The following is a 21,763-nucleotide window of genomic DNA, read 5'->3' as shown; positions in this document are numbered from 1 at the left end:
GGCTGCTAGATTAGTGAGAAACAATACCGAGAAACACGATAAAGTGAAAATTAATGTTGGTAAGTAAGAAAAAGAAAAGGTGGACTCATCCCAAGGAAAATGAATAGCCGAAACTAAAAAAGATTTAAGGGAATAGGGGTGGGGATACTAATAGACATTATCAAGAAACACAAGTTATTGAAAAGTAAGAAAACAACATTTTTGGGGTAGGGCTGGATAATATGGATAGGTGTTGGTGGGGATGGAGGAGTGAGTGACAGGATACTAACAGACAAAATCAAGACAAAGGAATGTGTAAAGTTTTATTTAGTTGTGATGTATACTTACCGAGATACCATCTCATGGATAATCGCAAGCATAATATGACAATATAAAAAGTGCTTTAAACAAACGCATATATGTGATTTTTACACATTTTATATAGAACATAGAAGAAAAAGAATGACAAAATGATGGCATTAAAATCGTCGCGTGGGTCAATCAAAATTTAAGATAAAATTTATTTTAAAAATAGCGTGTGATGACTCAAATTGTTGAGCATGGATAATTTGTTTGTACCTAAGGATTCCTAGTTTTAGTATTTTTGTTATTAAGTAAAACTTCTTATTTCTATATAGAAAATCTGACCGCTATCGATTATTGGCCGGAGGAATATTCTTCGGTATGAAAAGAATTATGAAATACTTTCATCAAAATGAAAGCAATGGTGGATATGGAACCTATGTCAATCAGTTGGTATTATCATGTATATTTATAAAGGTTCATTTAGCAGTAATGAGTAATAACTGAGATATGAGGTTGCTGAAAAGCGTTAACATGGTGTCTACACACGACGCCTACGCCGACGCCGGCGCTAGGGGTATCCGTGTTGTGCAAATGCCACACTGTCTATTGGTACTAAAAGGAACTTGTACAGGGTGAAGATTTCCTTCACACTCTTTTGCACGTAATCGCTACAAATATCTTCAATAAACTTGAAATCCTATAAGCAGAAAACAAAAAAGTATCACTTATAAAAACAAAACTGATCTCGTCTATGAAAATAAACATTACGTTTTTTTTTTCAAAGGCACCATTTAGAATACTGTATAATTAAAGCCACTTTAAAACAAAATAAGAATAAAACACTTAACATAATCAATATCACATACCGTTTTCATATTGTATCCGTGCAATCTTGAACATTGCCAACAACAGGTTTTGATATATTTTTAATATCATTTAAAACATTAAACAGTATGAAGAAGTATGTAGTTTTAAACCTACCTTTTGCGCTCGGCCAATAGAAATTGTAAACTTCTTCGCAAGTTTAGGGTTTACTATTTGAGAAACAAAAACACTTCCAGGCGTTGATTCGTCCCGCAAAGCTTTCAAGGCAGCCGCCATATTGGACCAGAACTCAATACTTCTTGTGAAGTGCTTGTCAACATTTCCAAGCTGCGCATGCGCTTCTCTCAAACTTTCTACAATGTACGTTTATATAAAAAAGATTAATGAATTGAAAGTGAGTTGTGTAAAACAACAGAATGTTTTCTGTTCTCATAGACTAAAACTCTATTTCTTTTAAAAATTAAGTTTTCTACTTAAAGAGAAAGTCACAAAGGTTTTGCTTTTGTAGTGTCGAAGATTCAAGACTGTTGCATTTGAAAATATGTTAAAACTCCTTCACTTTATATCCTTAGGACTACCGGCACATTTTTATGCGATCTCGCCAGGCATACGTATGTTTTTGACAACACAGAAAATGACGTCAGACGACCTTCAGCATTTTCCGGAAGTAAAGAAAATGAAAGTAAACAGGCTAAACTTGAAAACGAAAGTTGCATTTGCATTGGTCTATAGTCAGGGGACACGAATAGGGGCCACCCCGTCTAAATGTATGCGCGTTGACTTCTTTTTGTTGTTGTTGTTTTTTTCCACTTATTGGGAGTCAATTTTCAGCACTTTTTGAAACGATTTGAAAATACCTGGACTTTAGCACGACATGTCAGCTTTTCATCTACGAAAAATTATTTGAACTCGGAAAAAAAAAACAACAACACAAATCCCACAGGAGTTCGTAACGGAGCAAGGCTTTATTGAGATATTTGGAACTTCGTCAAATCGTTCAAAATGTCCTTTTTGATGTTGTCTGAAAGTGTCAGTATATGCCTTGGGTGTAAGATATTTCCATATTTGAGAACTGCTGACCTAGACATTTCAGAAACATTTTCAAAGTGAATTTCGTGTAATGAATGTTGATTCTACGGAAGCGTGAAAGGGCTATCAGACGCTAATACGTTTTATTACGTTACGGTAGCGAGTTCTTTTTTGATTTAAGCATTTGGGTTCTTTTCTTCATTCTAACTGAAGTTTTGACAAAGATGTTTCACTTTTCTTTGATTTAATAACAGTTAATAACTGTTAAAGACCCATCACAACCTAGCAAGAATTTCATGAAAATTATTCTGAAAATACAGTTATAATACAGCTGTAATGCGCACTGAGTTCTTGTATTTTCATAACTGCAAATTATTTTTAGTATTTTTATTCAGTCAATCATTTTGTATATTTTAAAGTTTTAAAAACACAGCTAAAGAAATATCTTGTATCACTGTATGAACAGATTGTGGTCCAGACTTAACTTAATACATCAAGCATCAAGCGTAATGCTAAATTAATTCATGTTATGTGTTTACTGCTACATTAATTCAATAAAGCATCGAGACAGTAAACATGTGATTCTTTGCCTCATTAACGCCTCTATCAATTTGTAACTGTAAAAATAAAATACTACTAGATACTGCAAGTCTCGTTTTTTCGAGGTAAATCATACATAAACATAATATGTTACAGTTATTCTGTGTGTTTTTTTTAAAGGCCCTGACCTCCAGGTTGTGGCTAAAAATGATCTTTCTTTAAAATTGAAGTTTGGTCATATTATAAACTTTAGATTATGAGTTTTTGTTTCTAAACTTCCTTACAAGTTGCCCAATCAAGACAAATCGAACCCGGGCCGCCGCGGAAATAAAAATATTCCTGCGTTATTGACCAGTACACCACGGAATAATATTTACTTAACGACCGTTTCATATAAAGCTTTATAATAAAGGCAGTTTTTCGCCGGTATCCCGTTACAAACGCTTTTCAAGTTAGAATTGAAATAAAAAAACTTATTTGTATGTGTTTCCATAACATGTATTCTGTCAGTAAACTAATTATCAAAGCCTTATATAGCATCTAATTTAGTAAACTATTTCAAGGTTCAATACTGCTTTATTTTTGAGTTTAGTCTTTTATATCTCCTATTACAGTGTGGCAACATGCAGATTATGATGGTATGTTTTGCTGTAAATTACTTAATATCCTGATTAATAATATATATTCAAAAGTGTTAGTATATTGAAAATGATTGGCGTCTTACACACAGGAGCGTTTTAACAACTATTTGCACTTTTTGCAAAACACTGCCATTCTCCGAATTGATTTAGACATAAGTATGTTAAAAGTGTGAACGGTGTATATGCCTATCGGACCTTTCTCTTTGGAAAATGAGGAAACGGATCTCTCTCTGTTCGCACACAGGATACTCTTTGTTGTAGACAATGAACTCTTACGTCAGGGAGCTCAGAAAATTGAAATTTTCATCCTGAACAAAGGTTTGTGCATAAAAAACATATGAACCACGGAAAGACCTGTACCATTGCCACATTTGCGTTATCATTTGACACAAGTCCAAACGGAGATGGAACGTAGCCGGAGGTACTGGTTCGGATGAACATACATCGTGCGATGCTTATGAAACTTAAATACGATTTTTCTTGAATAAAGCAAGTATCTAATACCTTAGATGTGAAGCCGATGATTCCATCTTATTTGTAAATACACAATATGTGGTTATTTTCGATTTCGTTAATGCACGGGATCCCTCTCAATCGGCTGAATTATGCCTCACAGGGTCCCTCTTGACCCCGTTGCACACGGCACGGGAACCCTCTCGGACACAAATACTTTTCTATCGGCATCGGCGTCATCCCAATTTAACTTCGGTGTTAGAGTTATGAGATGGTGTTCATATTTAAAAGCACCACAATAATTATAGGTTATTACCTATGTACGAGTTTTGCAGCGGAAACAGATTGCACGACTTTAGGAGCGCAATATTCATCCGCTAAAGAACGAGTGCATATTTACCGATGCAAAGATGGTAACCTTTTAATTACATACGCATACAATGTAGTGTAACTACTTTAAATTTTGAAAACAATGGATCCATCTAGTGCATTCTGGGCGTCTGATGAACTTTATTTGGTATTTTAAAAGGACAGGATTTGTAACAAAATCAACCCGAATAATATGCAAATTATATTGCATGTTTTATGACTCGCCAGACTTATTCTTGCGTAAGTATCTCACAATGGAATTTCTTAGCCAGGAATTTTTATGGGGAGGGGTTACCTAGGGCTATGAACATAGAAATGGTAGAGCGTTAAAGGAGCTCATGCAAACTTTGTACTGTTGCTGAAACTGCCAGCGATTTTTCAACATTTTCATAATTTTCTGCTTTTTTATAAATACCAACCAAAATATACATCAAGACAGCACAATACGGTTTTTTTTTCTTTTTACAGATTTTATTATATACTTATTTGATATCATAGTCATACTTGTAATACTCTATCCTTACAATAATGGGTACAAATGAAAAAAAAATATCGTTTCATATTTACTTTTGTGAACTTTTTTCAATGAAAAATACCCATAGTGAAGAATATATTTTTAAATTTTGAAAAACCTCTTTCATAGAATTTTTTCCTGTTTTTCTTGTGTATAGATAATTGTATTGTGAGCATAAAAATGGCTAAAAATGTATGGGTCACCAGGCTAAATTTTATGTTAAGACCGCTAGAATACAACACCTGTTCAGACGGAAATGGCGCGAACCTGGCCAAATTGATTACATGTATGTCTGCTAAAAGTTAAAAAAAAAGTTTTAAAAATTCTTAATTCTTTCTATAATTGTATACTAAATAATCCGAAAGGTGATATTGTCTTATCAGTACTAAGTCAATCATCTTACATTATGTGAACAACACTGTCTTTGTACTAAAATGCGATGTGAAAACACAACCACAAAAATAGCAAGATATCTGTCAGGCATGATACTTGTCAATACAACATAAACCAGTATCAACATTTGATTACTGATAAAACTTTCCAAAAATGTTATTTCATTCAAGATTCACCATATTTAAGATTGTCTGTAACATGTTTCAACAAATGTTGACTTCAGTTCAGTTTTCCATAGAAAGTGTCGGCTGCGCAGAAAGATGCGCATAAAAAACTATAGGAATTCCAAATTGCACCGACTGAGGGATCGCTTGCATTAATGAAATCGAAAGTAGAAAACATGATGAAAATAACCACATAAAGTAAATTTACAAGTAAGATGGTATCAATGTGAAAAACAAAAAGTTTAATAAACATCGCACGAAGTTCACCCAAGCTAGTACCCTTCGTCTACATTCCATCTTCGTTTGGACGTATGTCAACTTATAAAACAAATGTAACGATAAAAAAGCAATGGTATAATATAGCTACGTCTTTCCGTGGTTCTTGTGTTTTTTTTATGCATAAAAGTGTTTTCAGGACGACAATTTCGATTTTCCAAGCTCAGTTACGTTGGATTTCATTGTTTACCACAAAGAGTGTCCTGTGCGCGAACAGAGAGGGATCCGTTTGCTCATTTTCCACAGAGAGGGATCCGATATCGATATGCATATACACCATGGTGTGGTCCAAAATAAAATAAATGAAAATGGTGAATTATAAATATTAAATTAAGATATTCATCACAGCACTTTTATATAAAACGACATAAATTCGTTACAAAATCATTTTCGTAAGACAAAACTTAACTCCTATAATTAAGATAGAAGATAATGTATATCATTTCAGTCACGAATGTCACTAGGAAATATTGTGTCATAACTATATCGTTATATAAAATATTCATTGTTCTATTAAAACTAGGCAAATATGGTGGTCTGTACAAATTATTGAAACTCACCCAAATATGGCGTTTTTCAGGCCAAGACGGTGGGGCACGTGATAGGTAGGAAAATAAAATCGTTTTGGTGATAAATACTGTTCTTTTCTTTTGAAGTGATAAACAATAATGACGGTCATTATACACAATTTCAAATATGTATGTTGAAGTTACTATGTTTAAAATTTTTTTGAAGGGGCTCAATTCTTTGTAAGTGGTCTTTGTTCTTGTTTTGTATATATATGTCCATTAAACAAATGTTAATAACTTTGTACAAAATGCTTCAATATTGACAAATTTTGTCTCAAATGTAAGGTAACTGATGTAAGTTTTTCCTCATTAAATGAATGGCGTCATGCAACGTCACGGTAACGTTACATGATGTTATCAATGACGTCATTCATACTCAGGCTTTCAAGATGGCTGACAGTACTGAAATTGTTAGGCTTTACTAGATAAATGGCAAATTTCCATCTATTGTGTGAAGAAAGTTGATTGAAATGTATCCATCAATAAAGGCACCATTTAATAAACAAATCAATCAAGTGGTTAAAACATTTGAGCAGCATGGAACAGTTTTAGACTGCAGGAAGCCGAGAAGAACAGATTCAAGTAGTGTCTGAGGCTGTAGGAGAAACTCCCAGATCATCTGTAAGAAAGGTACTGAGTGACATTACAAATAGATCTACTAGTAAATCTACAGTGCATAGAATTTTGAAATATGACTTGAAGTTAACAGCTTATAAAATGTCACTGATGAAGCGGTTAAACTTAAAAGACGATGAAAATTGAGCAAGGCTTTCATTTACAGAGGAAATGCGGTCACATGAAAAATTAACAAACAGTATTTGGTTGAACGACGAATCCCATTTTCATCTTGATGGCTATGCCAATAAGCAGACATTAGGTTCTTGGGATCCACCAAACCTGACTTTCATGACGAGAAGCCGCTGCATAGTCAGACAGTTACCGTCTGGGCTGCCATGAGTGCATCCGGGATAATCGGGTCATTATTTTCCGAGAACGGCTGGTGTTGTACTGTGACCGCTAAACGATACTTGAAAATTCTACAGAATAAGTTCATTCCAGAACTGATGAGAAAGGGAACAGTGACTGAAAGTTGTTGGTTTGAACAAAACGGGGCGACAAATCCCCGCAGCACCCAAAGAGCAAATGATGTTCTTAATTGGTGAGAGAAAACATTTGACACCCGCGTGATTTCTTTGAAAACCAACAAAGTTCGGCCTCCGTATTCGGAAGATCTCAGCCCCTCCCCCTGTACTTTCATTTATGGGGATACTTTAAAGACAATGTATATTAACCCAAACTAACATACATTAGAGAGTTTAAAGCCGCTTTTCGTAGACAGATAAGAAAAAAATACAAGAAACACATGTGCCAACGTCATATGTAACTTTAAAGAGCGGATTGAGCAGGTCAAGCAAAATGATGGCGGTCACCTAGAACATGTACTATAGAAACTGTAAGTAAACAATCAAGATAATTGTTTGATGTACGAAAACGTGTGTATGTAATCTTTTAAATGAGATATAACTTGCTTATATGTGACTCTTTCGTGAAAAGTTATTAGCATTAGTAGACATAATTATATTCTGGGAACCCTGTATATGCCTAAGTAGACATGTTTTGTATATGTCTAAGTAGACGTGTTTTATAACTGTAAGACGCCGCCACAGAATGGATGTTTTAACATTCATTCAGCAAAATTTCTAACCTGTCCTAAGTTTATTGAATATAATATTGATAAATGCTTAATATTTATACATGATTCACCAAAAAGCAAAGTTTGGATGAAATAGAGCATGGACAAGCTTCTAATTTCGACATATATTCAAGAGAAAATCTTACATAAATAAACGGGCCAAATGTTGATGAGGGCTGCTTATAGCCTTCTGTTATTGTTGCACGAGATTACGCTGTAGGAAAATAAAATTTTCTGCGGTGAAACACGGTTTTAAAGGTTATGTTTCTTTACAAACTGTTAATGATGTCAAATGTAAAACAAACCTGTTTTCATTTTAAGTTTCTTGAGTGTTGATAATTGTTTTAGGACTTTTTTACGTTGTTCATGCAACTGACGAATCTCATCTTGTTTTTCACTGATCACTTGCTCAGCAGCCTGCGGAGAAAGGGAAAATAATCTAGGTCTACTGTTTCGTTATTCATGGGTCACTGTATAAGAGTGATCTAGGATAAATAGTATGACTTATTTGTGTAAAAAGTTTAATCAAGATTGAGAACTGACTTACTGTTGACAAGTATCTGTCTGTGACTCCAGTTTGAAATAAGCCAAATAAGCTTGTGATTCCGCCGGCGGGAAACACTCCACCGAGTGCCATTCCGCCGGCAGCCATTCCGCCGGCAGTAAATCCAAAGGGTAAGGCTGCGATTGTGCCTGCGCCGACGACTGCGCCTCTGTCTCTAATGTGTGCTAGGCCTGGAGACAGAAAGGAATCAAAAACTAAAAAGTTAAATTTTAAAGAAATGAATATTGTGAATATTTTTCATACCGTATTTACGATTAAGTACGTGTATTTTTTACAGGTTCCCTGTAGGGGAATATACTCTTTCAGTTTTGGAATGTGGCCTTCCTTGACCACCATATTTTTTTCATATGCACTACTTTGTAAACAAACTAAATACTGTGTTTTAGCTTTCATATGCAAAATGAAAATAAAGACAGTAAACTTATCTCACGTTTTTTTCTTTAGATTAGAATCTGTAGAATATTGATTTGGACAAGGTAAAGCGCTATTATTTTCGCGCAAACAATTATTAACTGTTGACTTTGAATGTACACAATAAGTCGTATGTATTTCAACAATAACTTTCTTGTTTGAGTTTTTTCATTTAATTTTAGTGAGCAATCCTTTGACTACTTATAACAGTTGAAACAGTATTCATTCCATGTACCAAAACTTTGTACGTTTTTGCAGGTAAATTTTATCATACCCCACCCACTTTTTTTCTAATTTCAAAGTCTGCGTCCCCTTGAGTACTACAATCACCCGATGAATTAGTTCTGAACAAGGCCTTATTATATTCTAATTTAAAGAAAAAAAAGTTCTCTGTCTTTATTTTCATTTTGCATATTTTCTCGAAGAAAAATGCACGAGCTATGTTTACTTAATTAAATAAACATTTGTTCGACAAAGTCAGCTTAACCATAGATATTACAATAACATTGGCAGAACAGCAGAATTAATCTTCAAATCCACTTCTTTTCTATATTCTATTCACCAGTTTGGTTTAACTATTTCTTGAAATGTCCTAAAGTTGAATGTACGAAAGAAAATCCTGCAGAACAAAACCCTTTGTGGTATCATTCAATGGTGAGCAACCATATCTAAAAGGTGTCTTTAGTATTGTGTGAAATGCACGAGAAAAAGGAAAGTTTTACTTCACATGATGATAAGTATAAATATTGACATTTCTAGTTAAAATGACTCTGGAGTGCACACGTGAGCCATGCATTGGTAGCTTATTCTCCGAAAGTCATCGCCATTGTACCTCTTTTATAATCATATTTCATTCATCTTAGTCCAGTTCATGTTGAACCTTTTCTAGATATCAGACTAATTTGATTGCGCTACAAACTGAATACCCAGTTATATGGAAACTATAAATGCAAGAATAGCAAATGAAATACCTTTCTACTCTTGTAGAATCTTATCTTTTGGATTTTAATAATAAACTCATTGAATATTACATTACATTGCTCTTAAAGTTATATTTTCAATTTATTTTTCAGTAATAATTTATTTTACAATTTAACTGGTCATCTGGTACAGTTAACAAGGTACCTCCGTAGCCAAGAGGTAAAATGATATTGGCATCAAATCACTTGACCATAGTCTCTGAGGGTTTTATCCCTTCTCTGATCGTCATGTGAGCCATCCAACTTGCTGATCGAAGGTCAGCGGTTCAACCAGGTGCCCATTTATGCCCAGAAGGGAACACTGAGTCTTCCTCGACAATCACGGCCAGAAAGCTGCCATATGTCCTGAACTGTGTCGATGTGATGTAAAACTTTAAACGTATTTTGAACCCCGGACGGGCGTTTCCGATGATTTTACCCATGCCGTCAAAACCCATCTGGCACCCACCCCAATGCCAGATGACTCACGTGCTGTTGATAACAACTAGCGATTCATGCATTGAATATGTAACATACGAAAACAATTAGGTACCTCGATAGTTTCTCTCCATTCTTTATAGTATATTTCTCGATTCAAAATACGTTATTTTACGGTACCAACATACCGTTAATGATGAAAGTAAAAGAGAACTTTGTTATTGTGCGTCACTGATACCTCATGACGCCACATCTGCTTAAATTCCCGCGCTTTGATTTCGTCGTACTCTACTGCAAGAAAGAGTACATTTATATTTGCCTTATTATTTTATCTTTTGTAAAATACGTTATGCAAAAAATATGTCAGAGCAAAAGCTTATATGTATACGATATGCAAGAAAGAGTATCAATAATGCGTTTACGAATCGGATGGAAATATCCGTCCCTCACCCACCTGCGCATGGGCAGTAACTCGGTTAACCTCGTTACGCCTTTATAACCATCTTGACTCTAGTTAGACTTGAAAGAAGTGGTCTTATTGTAATATTACATTCTAACCGTTGTTCGGTACCAGTGTTGTATTCATATCATTATGTTAGCTGTATTTGTGTTGATATAGGCCGTTTGCTATTGTCAGATACAAATTGTCACTGTCACTGAATGAATCATTGTATATAACACAATTTAGCTCCAATTGCGAAATGGAGATAAAAGGTACCGTCTGAATTTTCATTCGAAAACATCTGGATATATCCTTTACATGTGTAATTATCTCCCTTTTTATAAAACCTAAAAGATAAATACTGACAATAACACGGAGAGTTTTACCTCGACTTATTTAATGTAATAAATACAACTGTTTCACTGATAAGTGAACAATATCAATAATATAGGATGCCAAAATCAAGTTCACATTTTGGGTTTTTAAATCCCTTTTCTTTGTCATTATTATGTTACCGGTATGTTTTAAATTGTAAACATTAGCTAAACATTCATACAGACTGGTAGATGTAGCCATATTTTGTATAAGAGAATGCTTTTGTTCGTGTCATACATTGTATTAGTATTTTGAAGATATCACAAACTATACTAAATTTATAGAATTGCAAGAAATTTATCTCACTATAAGCATAAATAACTCCATTTTAAAGACAAAAAAAAAGACAATTCGCCACAGTCTACCAATGCTAACTAAAGTTATGGACCACATTTTTGATTATCACAGTGAAAAAATGTATTTTTGATGATACTGACCTTGAATTAAGTTATGCTGACCTTGATCTTGACCCAACTGACCCCGTACACAATCCCAAGCATGACTTTATACGCTACCTAGAGACCAAGTTTAATTCAGTGCAACATTCAAAAGTAATGATACTGAGCAGAAACCGTTATTTTTTCTATTTTAAATTACAGTGACCTTGGCCTTGATTCCTCTAATTTATGGTCAAGTTCCATGTCAATATTACACCCCAAAGTAAAGTTATTGTGTAGAAATTGTCAATTTGACGCCGTCCACCCTCCCGAACAACGACGTATCCGATTCTAATAACGAGTTTTTAGCTCACCTGAGCACGAAGTGCTCAAAGGTGAGCTTTTGTGAACACCCTGTGTCCGTCGTCCGTTGTCCGTCCGCCGTCCGTCCGTTCGTCGTCCGTCGTCAACAATTTGACTGTTAACACTCTAGAGGTCACATATTCAGCCCAATCTTAATGAAACTTGGTCAGAATGTTACCCCCAATAAAATCTTGGAAGAGTTTGATATTGGGTCATCTGGGGTCAAAAACTAGGTCACCAGGTCAAATCAAAGGAAAATCTTGTTAACACTCTAGAGGTCACAATTTTGGCCCAATCTTAATGGAACTTGGTCAGAATGTTACCCTTAATAAACTCTTAGATAAGTTTGATATTGGGTCATCTGGGGTTAAAAACTAGGTCACCAGGTCAAATCAAAGGAAAAGCTTGTTAACACACTAGAGGTCACAATTTTGACCCAATCTTAATGAAACTTGGTCAGAATGTTACCCTTAATAAAATCTTAGACGAGTTCGATATTGGGTCATCTGGGTTCAAAAACTAGGTCACCAGGTCAAATCAAAGGAAAATCTTGTTAACACTCTAGAGGTCACAATTTTGGCCCAATCTTAATGGAACTTGGTCAGAATGTTACCCTCAATAAAATCTTGGATGAGTTTGATATTAGGTCATCTGAGGTCAAAAACTAGATCACCAGATCAAATCAAAGGATAAGCTTGTTAACACTGTAGAGGCCACATTTATGATATATCTTCATAAAACTTGGTCAGAATGTTAATATTGATGATCTTAAGGTCCAGTTTGAATCTAGATTATGTAGGGTCAAAAACTAGGTCACCCGGTCAAATCGAAGGAAAAGCTAGTTTACACTTTAGAAGCCACATTTATGACCATATCTTAATGAAACTTGGTCAAAATGTTAATATTGATGATCTATAGGTCAAGTTCAAATCTGGGTCAGGCGGGGTCAAAAACTAGGTCACTAGGTGAAATCAAAGGAAAAGCCTGTTAACAGTCTAGAGGCCACATTTATGACTGTATCTTCATGAATCTTAGTCAGAATGTTAAACTTGATGATCTTTAGAAAAAATTTGAATCTGGGTCATGTCGGGTCAAAAATTACGTCACCGGGTCAAATCAAAGGAAAAGCTAGTTAACACTTCAGAGGCTACACTTATGACCATATCTTAATGAAACTTGGTCAGAATGTTAATCCTGATGATCTTTAGATCAGATTTAAATCTGGATTAGGTGGGGTCAAAAAGTAGGTCACTAGGTCAAATCAAAGGAAAAGCTTGTTAACACTCTAGAGGCCGCATTTATGACTGTATCTTCATGAAACATAGTCAGAATGTTAAACTTGATGATATTTAGGATAAGCTCGAATCTGGGTCTTGTCGGGTCAAAAATTAGGTCACTGGGTCAAATCGAAGGAAAAGCTAGTTAACACTTCAGAGGCTACATTTATGACCATATCTTAATGAAACTCGGTCAGAATGTTAATCTTGATGATCTTTAGGTCAAGTTTAAATCTTGGTCAGTTGGGGTCAAAAAGTAGGTCACTAGGTCAAATCAAAGGAAAAGCTTGTTAACACTCTAGAGGCTACATTTATGATTGTATCTTTATGAAACTTAGTCAGAATGTTAAACTTGATGATCTTTAGGTCAAGTTCGGATCTGGGTCATGTCCGGTTAAAAACTAGGTCACGGAGTCAAATCAAAGGAATAGATAGTTAACGCTTTAGAGCCACATTTATGACCATATCTTAATGAAACTTGGTCAGAATGTTAATCTTGATGATCTATAGGTCAATAGGTCAGGTAAGCGATACAGGGCCTTCATTGCCCTCTTGTTTTCTTTTTTTTAACCTGGTTAAAAACATAAAGCACAAATACGCATGTATTAAATGCATTTACAGAACGCAGAGAAACAAGAGGAATAGCATTAAAGATCAGAAGAAAAGTATTAAAGTAACACAGTCCAGTTTAAAAAATTTTAGAACTACCTATCACAGAGTCATCCACCTGTTTGGAGAGACAAAATTAAAAAAAGAACACCTAGCGTCCAACTGTACAGGGGATATACACCAAATATGTGGCGTGTCTCAAACTTGGGTAATAATCTCTTTTAATAAATGGATTATAATATCTTTAATAACCTTTTCATGATCTTCCCAAAATAATTTAGAAAACTTCATGACCAAGAAGTTTACGTACTTTGTAGATAACATCCCCATAAAAGTCGAATTTTGATTAACTTTGTCGCAGAAGTGTCTTCATATTGCTTTGAAATTCCATAACCAAGTCTTAATTCCGGTAGCAGATTTTGATAGAATATTGATGATAACAGTAGCTCTGCCAGGGGGCTGTTTTATCAAAGTGTCGCAGTTAACGACAAAACTTTGTCGCAGACGTTATTCTGCGACTTTGTCTTACGACCGTTTTACTAAATGTGTCGTAGGATCGTTGTCGCTACAATGTCGCAGTCTTTGTCGTAGACAATAAATCACGCGAGTCACAGTCTGTGTATACATTTCCGGTGACGTCAAATTGTTGTCTATCATAAAATGGCAGACGATAAGGTGACTAAAAAATCGAAGTGGAGCGAAGGGGAGGTTATTTTGTTGGTGGAGGAGGTTACCGGGAACGAGAAACTGGGGAGGAAGTTTGGCCCGGACAACACTGCAGTTGATAGGACCAGGTTTTGGTCTGAAACTACAAAAAAGTGAGTATCGGAAATGGTTGTTTAACCCCGCCCACCCAAGTGTTTATAAACAAACAAACGTGGTTGACCTACTTTACTGAGGAGCTTTAAACTTCTTGATAACATAATCCTTTCATACGATTAAAAGATAATTTCTTTTACTTAAAAACACGGTCCATATTGTCCCTAGTCAAAATAGTTCGACGTTCAGATTGTTTATTCTAGGGCAATCTAAACATCAAAACTTTGAAGGACCAAAATAATGGAAGTTAAATCACAGTACACAGTCATGTAAAGTTATTGGTTTTATATATGGGTGTAAAGGTTCTTTTGGTAATATTTGTTACGTTCATTTAAATCCTATTAACGCTCTAATAAAATTTGATTAACTGAGAAATATTGATCCCGTAAGACATAGCTTAGAGTACATACTTACCTAGATGAGGGAAATTAATAAAACCAGAATTTGTATGATTTTGTCTATAATTAATTTTATTGCGTACAATATTATAAGTTACACAGAGAGGTAAATTTAAAATGAAGCAACACTCTCTATATTTCAAATATTACAGTATGATTTTATTTTCATAATCTCAAATACACTGCCAACCTTTTGTGTTTGAAAAAGCCATCTACACACCAAGTACACTGACAATAAGTGTACCCAAACTAAAGATATTGAGTGGAAGCCATTTTTTCTATTTTCAGTAACAGTCAACATATAGCATTCAAACCTAATTTTTCAGGTCAGCTTGCTGTGCACAAAGTTTGTTAGCAATATGTAAGTCCAAACTAAAATTATAAAGTGGAAATCACCTTTTTTTGATGATCACATTGAGAAAAAATCTATTGTTAGAGGGCAAAATCTATTTTTAGTAACTGAGACATTGGCCATGACCTTTTTATCACAAAAAAAGAAAATAAGAAAAAAGTCTTGGACCACTGTAGGAGTTGAACCGACGTCCTTCCGTCCATCTCACTAAATAGTAGCTTTTGGCAAACACTCTAGACCACCGCGTCACCGTGGAATTTTCTAAGTTTGAAGATTAAATAGTTATCCTGAACTTGACCTTGACCCTTGGTGACCCCATATATAATCCCAACCTCGGTTTTTCTATAAGCTACCCATGTGCAAAGCTTAATTTCAATATATCAATTCAAACTAAAGTTATTGTGAGAAAACCAGTTTTTCTATTTTAAGCAACAGCGACATTGACCTTGATTCATATGACTACAAATGCAATTTTAACCTTTCTCTCCTTACAATCTATCCACAGGCTAAGTCTAGTGTCTATAGCTTGTTCCAAACTAAAGTTGTTATGCGAAATCCAAGTTTGAATCCCCAAAACGACATACCTCAATTTAATAACTGGTTTTCTACGAAAACCTTGTTAATGAAAACTGTACTTAAGACACAATATTCATTGTTCCATTCTTTCCTACATACAGTGGCCTGACCATACTTACGTGCTGCTTGTGTCGTCCATATGTTTCTTTTTGATTTCGGATCAATCAACACTTCGTCTTTTTCCCGGTTTTCTTTATCTAGTTTCGCCAGTTGCTTTTCCATCTCTTTCTTCTCTCTAGCTAACTCTTCATTCCTCTTGGCAATCTGTTTCTGTATTTCGTGTTGAATTTCCATATAGCTGTAAATACAACAAAAATTTCACCTTATTTCTTTGATGGACACATTTAACACGGTCGTAGTAGTGTTATTTTGTAATTAGACACAAATCTGCAAGTTGACCGGGTAATCTTGTCATTTAATGTTCCATATGTAAACGTGTTAGTTAAAATTAGACGTATGTTTGTATTTAATGTTAAGTCAATTCATATTGCACTTTTCATATTTCTTACTTTTGGTTTTTCTTAAAGCACTTTCGAATGTATAATATACATGAAAAATAATAATAACTTGTTTATATATGATCAGGTATGCATGTAGTATTATATCATATGATGCTTGCTATTCTTTTCGTTTCGGCAGAATGCATATCGGAATATTGCAGAAAAACATCATCTGTGTTTACTATTGATAATGAGCTAAAAAATAACCCTAAATCATGAACTTTGTAGTTCTGTTTATATGTATTATTCATTCGGGATCATTCTATTTAGCGTAAAAAGTCGAAAGATTTGCTGCGGCCAGAAGTTATACAGATCAGAAATTGTGATGGATGTATGTGTGAGCACTCAGCCGAAAAAGTAACTTATTCGTGCTTGCTTTTTATCTTACAGTTACGCTTTAATGTAGGAAATATTATTCCATTCTTCATGTTTTACAAATAGATCTTTGAAATATGTATTTCTTAATTCTGAAAAAAAATATTGTTTTGAGCCAAAATAACTATATTTTACTTTCATATATAACACAACTTTTCGCTCAACTGGTCACATTCCTTGACTATTAAAATACTTTATTTGCGCTATCACAAAGTGATTCATGCCTTCACCTGGACTTCTTTGACATATAGAGCAAAACAACACAAGACTATAACTCAGGAAATTAAGGAGCAATTAAAAAATCCCTTACGGACAATTAAGTATTAATAATGATAATAGTTTTAATAAATTATATGAAATAACAAAAGAGGAATTTATGTCCCAGGCAGTTCTCTATATATTATATAGGATGCCAGCTATATTGCAATAACGGCGTTCCATAAATGCGATAAGCCATTCGCATATCGGTAAAAAAATCACGTGAAATCACCCACAAAACATGTTGCTTTTCAGGCTGCAGGTAATAATCAACTCGACTTAACCCTGTTGATTTATTTAGAACATCATTGTTCAGACCTCTCTTTCCTGCAGGTTATAAAGAATCTATATGTACTTTTTGCAGGTGTAACAATCCACTTCTATCTACAAATTACAGTAGTCGCGTGAGTTGATCAAAATGATTTGTGTACTTATTTCTTCTGACAATTTATTTCTTTTAACATTATTCCGTATACTAAGTATCAATGTCCTTCTTGTTTTGAAGCGCTACCAGTGTGCATAACTATTCACATAAAATTTAATGTAAATTGCTTTTTATCTAGGAACCGTGAATGTATTGCATTTAGAAGGTGGCAGGGGAGCGGTTTCGTAGTTTTAGCCACTGTCGATTTTCTGTATAAACAGGACAGGGTAGATATAAAGGCATATCTATCTTACTGGTTATTTATCATTATTAATTTTTTAATATATCTGGGAAATGTGGAACGGTCAATGATTCTACATGGCGGGTGTTTTAAAATTTCTAGCTCCGTACTTCCGGTTGAGGCTAAAACATAGATATCAGAACAAAAAGTCGGCCAGACGCGCGGCTGTCATCCATCCATTTTTTTTCAAGTAAAAATTAGGGAAATAAAGTGGTGGTAGGCAGACACATTCCACACCACCCTGGTATGCATCTATGATCGAACTATAGATATATGCTACGAAATTGGATTTCAAAATAGAAATGAATGAATGGCAGAGTTCAAAGTGAGGCCCGGTTAGGCTATTTTTGGTCTATAAAATTTGGATGCTTTGGCCAATTTTCACTACATCTGGCGTGGAAAACGACAGGTTCATAGGACCGGAGATGCGTCTTTATGTAGTCTATAGTATCTGCAATGGTCCATAGTAGTTTCAAAGAAAAATAAGCAAAAACGACATTTCTATGGATATTTCAACACTGGTACCCAAACGTCAATGTGGAATTCGCAAATTTGCACTCCCCTGCCACCGAAGTGTTTTATCAGATTTTAGTGAAGAAAAGGATTTGGTCTAAACTTTTACGTCTGGTTATTTACAATTATTTGTGTTTACTTTGTGTTTATACAACTATAAATTTCTTCGAAAGGTATTTTTGAAATCTGATTTCCCTGTTCTTGTTGTAAACTCACTTTGCCTAAAGGGTGATTTAAATATAAGACCTGTTGTATTTTATCGGTTAAGATTTGTATCAACAATTTCATATTCAGTTGAAATTCATTATATAATAATGCAGTTTTGAAAAAAAAGTATATTTTAGATTCCGTTGCCCATCTTGGTTGCAACTTAGACAGATTTGAAATATTTATTAAATGAATTTAGTAACTACACGCAGTTTAAAACTTGTCTTTCAATTTGAATTGTTGAAATATCCTGATATCTATCACATGCAAATGTAAAACTAGAAGTTATTACAGAAGTATTAAATACGTATCATTAAAGATTTATTTCTAATAGAGAACTTACTTTATATAGTGGGTCTTTTTATCTCTTAAACAAATCTCTATCGGATTACTAGTATACTAAAAGTTAAAAATGAAGTAACATTTTGTTAAGATGTGAATGACCATTTTGTTTTATTCTCTCTCTTCTTATCTAGAATTCGGTTTCGTAATTAATTGTCCCTCTTAGCTATCCAAGGGTCTAGTGTGGTATTTTAGTAGACAGAGGTATATTTACTTTGATGCTCCCAGACATAAGACAATAATCAGCCAGAAGAGTGAATAATGAAGGCGATTATTCACCAGGTTTGATTATTTCCGCATTAAGAGCGGTATCGTAATCTTTAATAAATATGTTTTCATTTATTAATAAGCAACCTAAAACTTGACTTCATAGGATAAATTTTAATTGTAGTTTACTGTTAAACTAGTTTTTTTGATGTGCTTAATTGTTAAATATCATAAGGACGCATTCAACAAGCAGATTGAAAAATAAATTAGAAGCAGTCACGTTAATGGAAGGACAGGAATAACAACCTAAATGAAGAGTACCTGCCATATAACAAATTTAAATGAAACGAAGCATACAATAAGCGGATAAAAAAGAATACTCTGACAGGAAACTGTTTTACTTAATGTGAGCAGCAAGCCATGTAATTTTGTAATTTTGTTTGAACGCAACGTGTGGTACTTAGCTTCAAGTTAAATGGTTAGTCTGACGAAAATTAACTAAAATACTGACTAGACAGACAGACAAATGTAATAGATAATAAAGGCGTGTGCACATTTTATAGTCATAAGCGTACTAATTTTATTCAACATCTTCACCTCCGAACGTACTAGTCAGCATTACACACACTTATTATGTAGGATCCTGGCAAGGACGCAAAGGTTTGTTTAGAGAGTTTCTTCCTTTAAAACTGAATCGTTTTTTTTATTGTATTTTCATGTTTGATATCAAATATTTTCAAAAAAAGATTATTGCTCTTCAGAGTTATTCAGAATTAGTAAGTTTAGCGATATAACAATGAAATTTGGTTTACCGTAGCTGGGTAGTTTTTGTCTCTGTTTTCATTTCCTCAGTAATTTTCATGATGTGACTAAATGTTTCCTTTATAACCGCAACACTCTGAAACTATCAAAACATATCATTTTTATTTTTTTTTATATATTAAAAACAAAGCCGAAATTGTATGTTCTGGTGGAATATTTACCTAATTGTGCTTTTTAGTTTAAAAAAAAAATAAGCATCATTATCAGTGACAAATACAGAGGTTAATGTGAGAAAAAAGAGAGGAGTTTCATGCTTGATTTCGAAGTACGTGTCTTTTTTTGGAATAACGGACTTTGCTAAAGTCAAAGAATTTTAGTAACTGGCCTTATGTTTTGACGTTATTGAACTAATAAAGTACATATCAATGTTCTGAAATTTATGTTTTTGACGTTATTGAACTAATAAAGTACATATCAATGTTCTGAAAGACTTTAAAGCGTTATTCTTTGATGGTGAACAAAACCATCATTTGGATTTGACTTACGTTGATTGTTAATTATATAAAATACTACATTTTCTGCTGGACACTAAATGAGACTATCGACAAAAAATAATTCTAGTTGTATTATACACTGTTTACCTTAGCACCAGCGTCGATCAACGGTTTCATCGTATTTAGAATCTTGGCTGCTGCCATTGTGAACTTCTTCATCAAATCTAGCACCTTGGTATGCTGGGTTTGAGCAGACAGCACCGTAAGTTGGACCTTAAAAAACATATATGCACTCGCTGTTGTTTTTTAAGCCATTAGTTTAAAGAAAAAGTAAACACTATCTTAAGTCATCGAATAGCAAACAACAATGTCTGTACTTGAACTATATAGTCTTGACTGATTCATTTAGTAAAACAAACACTAAATCAAAACAAGTAGAAGAAGGACAAATTTTATTTGTAAAAAGAAACATCAAAAGGGTCGTTGACAAAGCATCAATATAACAGAGTGATGAAAACATTCCAAAGCATGACAAGCTAGCGAGATAGCATGTGTATTTGCGCAAGTTACTGTGCAGTAGGATTTATGATTTTATTTCAACAAATTGTCGAAATTAGACAACATTCAAAGAATAAAGCACATTTTAATATGATTGCTCGCTAGGGATAGGCAGTGTAATGCAAAATAGTACAACAAAACATCCTGTTTTACTCTCTACTTTGGTGATGGCTTTAAGCAGGTGAAAACTTCCTAATATATTTAAAGTAACTGTAGAGATATTTTCTCTTTAAAAAATGAACATAAACCCCAAACAGTCAAAATCTTGTGTAAATGTACCATCAACATAGCGTGTGTGCCCTACCGAAACGAAAGTGTAGACAAGTCAAATGGTTTATCGCGGCCAGAAATTTGTACAAACCGGACAGAAGTTGCGAAATTGTCATTAGTGCAGGAAAGAAGTGTTTACCATAATGTCCAGTACTGGACAGGTATAGTGACATACGTTTAAGATATCATGCTTTCTGTTTATGCAGGTAAACTTGTGTTTGGTTAAATTTCAACAGAGCACAATTGTCTGAACAGTGTACAAACTCATTACTGTTTTTTCAGGCAAGGGTGGAAAAAAAGTGGTAGACAATGAAAGCAGTAACATTTTTATTAAAAAAAATAAACGATGAGACAAACATTTCCAACATCTTTGGACGGTTCAAAAATCCCATGTTAAGCATACGATAAAGCCCGAAACACGTGAAAATGTTCCGAATGTAAATCGGGTGAAGTAGGCGCTCTATGTATAGAGTTAGATTATGCGTCTTGATACTGTACCAGAGGGGTCGGTCAATTGTGGGGGTTATTGATTACACTGGGCGAGTCTACTTACTTATTACTTGAGGATGAAAAAAAACGTGTTTTTTAAACGTTGCTCTTAAACAAGGGTGGCGGTTGAACTACAAAAAGTACAACAACAGTTTATTCACAACAAATCGTACGGTATGTTTTATAATCAGTAGAAGCTAGTCGTATTTACGCTTATGGGACCTGTTTCACCCATAAGTAAAGAATTCATAGGTCCATCATGAAATATTTTCCCCAGCGCGCATATACTTCACCTATTCAATATGATCGCGGTCGCGATCAATGACAGCTTGGTTATAAGTACTTAAAGGGAATTCCTATAGTTTTTATGCGCATCTTTCTGCGCAGTCGGCACTTTCTATGGAAAACTGA

The 21,763-nt window shown here is 34.3% G+C and overlaps 1 protein-coding gene across 1 annotated transcript; it reads right to left on the bottom strand.

Moving 5' to 3' along the window:
• Nucleotides 1-288: 288 nt before the first annotated feature.
• On the bottom strand, nucleotides 289-20,320 carry LOC128554628 (uncharacterized). Its single transcript, XM_053535913.1, has 7 exons — nucleotides 20,183-20,320; nucleotides 19,592-19,683; nucleotides 15,832-16,010; nucleotides 8,299-8,486; nucleotides 8,057-8,168; nucleotides 1,267-1,463; nucleotides 289-982 (listed from the first exon to the last, which is right to left on the bottom strand). The coding sequence occupies exons 1-7, from the start codon at nucleotides 20,318-20,320 to the stop codon at nucleotides 854-856; spliced, it is 1,035 nt and encodes a 344-aa protein (XP_053391888.1). The 3' UTR covers nucleotides 289-853.
• Between the last annotated feature and the right edge of the window lie 1,443 nt (nucleotides 20,321-21,763).

Source organism: Mercenaria mercenaria, unplaced genomic scaffold (genome assembly GCF_021730395.1).
Source record: "Mercenaria mercenaria strain notata unplaced genomic scaffold, MADL_Memer_1 contig_579, whole genome shotgun sequence".
NCBI lineage: Eukaryota > Metazoa > Mollusca > Bivalvia > Venerida > Veneridae > Mercenaria > Mercenaria mercenaria.
Note: the sequence above shows the minus strand (reverse complement) of the source record. Positions and strands in the feature narration are given on the sequence as shown.